General features: G+C 31.9%; 1 protein-coding gene across 1 annotated transcript; it reads left to right on the top strand.

The window, feature by feature from the left end:
* Positions 1-696: 696 nt before the first annotated feature.
* Positions 697-2,380, top strand: LOC110116246 (arginine biosynthesis bifunctional protein ArgJ, chloroplastic-like). Its single transcript, XM_028691757.1, has 6 exons — positions 697-796; positions 1,469-1,572; positions 1,663-1,707; positions 1,814-1,864; positions 1,943-2,011; positions 2,289-2,380. The coding sequence occupies exons 1-6, from the start codon at positions 697-699 to the stop codon at positions 2,352-2,354; spliced, it is 435 nt and encodes a 144-aa protein (XP_028547590.1). The 3' UTR covers positions 2,355-2,380.
* Positions 2,381-2,411: the final 31 nt, after the last annotated feature.

The raw sequence follows: 2,411 nt of genomic DNA, 5'->3' as shown, positions 1-2,411 counted from the left end.
TTTATTCCAAACTTATTCTATTCAAAGAATTGTGCAAAGCCTAACTGAAACTCATAAACATTGCATTTAATTAGTCCTGCATCACCAACTCTGTTCTACAATGCCCAATTATGTGCTACAATACTCTGGGTTGTGATATTTTGCTAAAATAACAATCAATAACAAGAGCGATAAAAAGAGGAAAATAAACCTTTTAGGAGAGAATTTATGATTTATTTATGCAGAATTTCACGCATACAATTGCAACATAGATTGTTTTGATTCACCTCCTAAACAAAAAAGAAAAATTCTATATACAAATAAACAACTAGTTAAATTCAAATTAAACAGTAATTTCAATAGAAAATATCCTATTTTCAATATAATTTCAAATACAATTTTATTAAAAAAAGTGAATTTATTATTAGCTTGCAATAATCTTAAATTTGATCAAATGGTCCACTTTTTAGTCTTGATTTTTCTTTTATAATGTCATATTGATTATCTGATAGCGTTGATGGACTTTTCGCAACTCCCTCTTCATTCTCAATAGTGTGATATGAGACACACCCTCACCAATATTTTCCATAATTTTAACAATACAAGTCCTTCAATATTTATATGAATTGATAACCCAAATTGGCGAGGATAGCTTCATTTTATGGGCTTCATTGAGGTGGATACTCTAATTAGCCACCTCCATGATGATTTGATCCGATGAACATTACAGGATTCTTTTACATCTTTGTGGCATTCAATGATTCCCACCCTTTGGCTACCTTTAGCTCTCTGCAGTTTCATCTAAGTTATTTCCATGGTAATATTATTCGACTCCAGTATTTTTGCTCCTTTATGTTTCAGTTCTTACTATTCTATAGGCTTTTAGATATGGTTATCAACTTATTTATTGATTTTTGGCGGGTTTATACTTATAAATAGAAGGGCTTGTGACTTTTAAAAGACATTATGTTTGCAATTTTATTTGAGTTCTACTTTAGTTCCCATTTTGGGTATTGGTGGGATATGATTATTTCTCGCATAGTGCAATTGGAGATTGCAAATTTTTGAGAGAAATTATCCTGGATTGTCACTTGGTGTAGCTCTGTTCCGATTCTCTAATTTAGTGACCATTTTATTTGCACGATTAATTATTATCAAATCTGATGCAATATAATGCTCTTCAATTTGGTCTGAGTTTTCAATTGAATATGTGATTTTTTTATAATCCTAAATATTATGCAAGATTTATATTAGATAACTATCAAATTATCATTTGCCGAAATTTTTATTTAAATTTGATTTTTTTCTAGGGTGAATAATTGTCTAAATTAGAAGTTTGTGACTTCGAATTTGTACCTACGTGTAGTCATATGATGTGGTGAACTATTCGTGGTCGGGGTATCTTGAAATTTCTTGATTCTAAAATTGTTTATTAATATGACTCCTTTGATGGTTTAAAGATCAATACACTTTAAAATTTAGAAATAAGGTGGTGAATATTTTGCTTCCCTTTTGTCAGGAGTATTCACTAAGAACATTGTTGCTGCTGCACCAGTTATCTACTGCAGAAATGTACTAAAAAATTCAAATACGGTATGAAAATCCCATCTATATTTGGCTTTTTGCCATACATGATTATCAGTGCTGACCAGAATCAAAATTAAAATGCTTTAAATTTTGCAGGCACGAGCAATATTGATTAATGCTGGTCAAGCCAATGCTGCAACCGTAAGCTTGTTTTTTTACTTAGTTTGATATGGAAATTTATGTAAAGATCAAATTGGCCGTGATGATGGTTGTCAGGTATTTCTAACATATTTAAATGATTATACAGGGCAATCCAGGTTATCAAGATGCAGTAGAATGTGCACATTCTGTTGCCCAGGTTTCTGGTTTCAGATTAATTATTTTGGCAAATTTTCTCACTGCAATTGCAATTCTTAAATTTTTATTTGCCATGCAGTTTCTTCAGGTGAGACAAGAAGATGTAATGATCCAATCAACTGGTGTTATTGGTCAAAGAATTAAAAAGGTATACATGATTGCACTTATGTGTTTGTTATATATATTTTGAATTGTCCATGGGTGATATTTTGACCTTCTTATTAAGGCTAGCTAAGGCAACATATAAAGAAAGGAAGAGATAGGTGGCCAGTAAGAAAATCTATCTGTGCTCAATATCATAAAATTTAGTGGCCTAAAAAAAGAGCACAAAATACCTCCCAACCCTTTATTTATAGGGATGGGAAGGCTAGAGAGTGGCTACCGCCTAAAAAATAATAAAATAGTATAATATTTGATTGTTACAGACACATGGACTAACTCGGATGAATACACATGCTTCGCCATATTTGATTTGGCTCGGATCCAGGTGAGTGCTTCTGACGAGTGCCTTTGACAAGTGCCTCCTAGGTTAAGACATTAACTAAGCG

Source organism: Dendrobium catenatum, unplaced genomic scaffold, assembly GCF_001605985.2.
Source record: "Dendrobium catenatum unplaced genomic scaffold, ASM160598v2 original_scaffold_62879, whole genome shotgun sequence".
NCBI lineage: Eukaryota > Viridiplantae > Streptophyta > Magnoliopsida > Asparagales > Orchidaceae > Dendrobium > Dendrobium catenatum.
The sequence above is the reverse complement of the archived record's forward strand: the minus strand, read 5'-3'. Positions and strand labels throughout refer to the sequence as shown.

What these genes read in the sequence shown, in the direction of transcription:
- LOC110116246 (XM_028691757.1), top strand. Translation starts at nt 697, where the DNA reads ATGAACATTACAGGATTCTTTTACATCTTTGTGGCATTCAATGATTCC. An exon ending in TACTAAAAAATTCAAATACG is followed by an intron (nt 1,573 to 1,662) that starts GTATGAAAATCC and finishes TAAATTTTGCAG; the next exon opens with GCACGAGCAATATTGATTAA. An exon ending in TTGGTCAAAGAATTAAAAAG is followed by an intron (nt 2,012 to 2,288) that starts GTATACATGATT and finishes TGATTGTTACAG; the next exon opens with ACACATGGACTAACTCGGAT.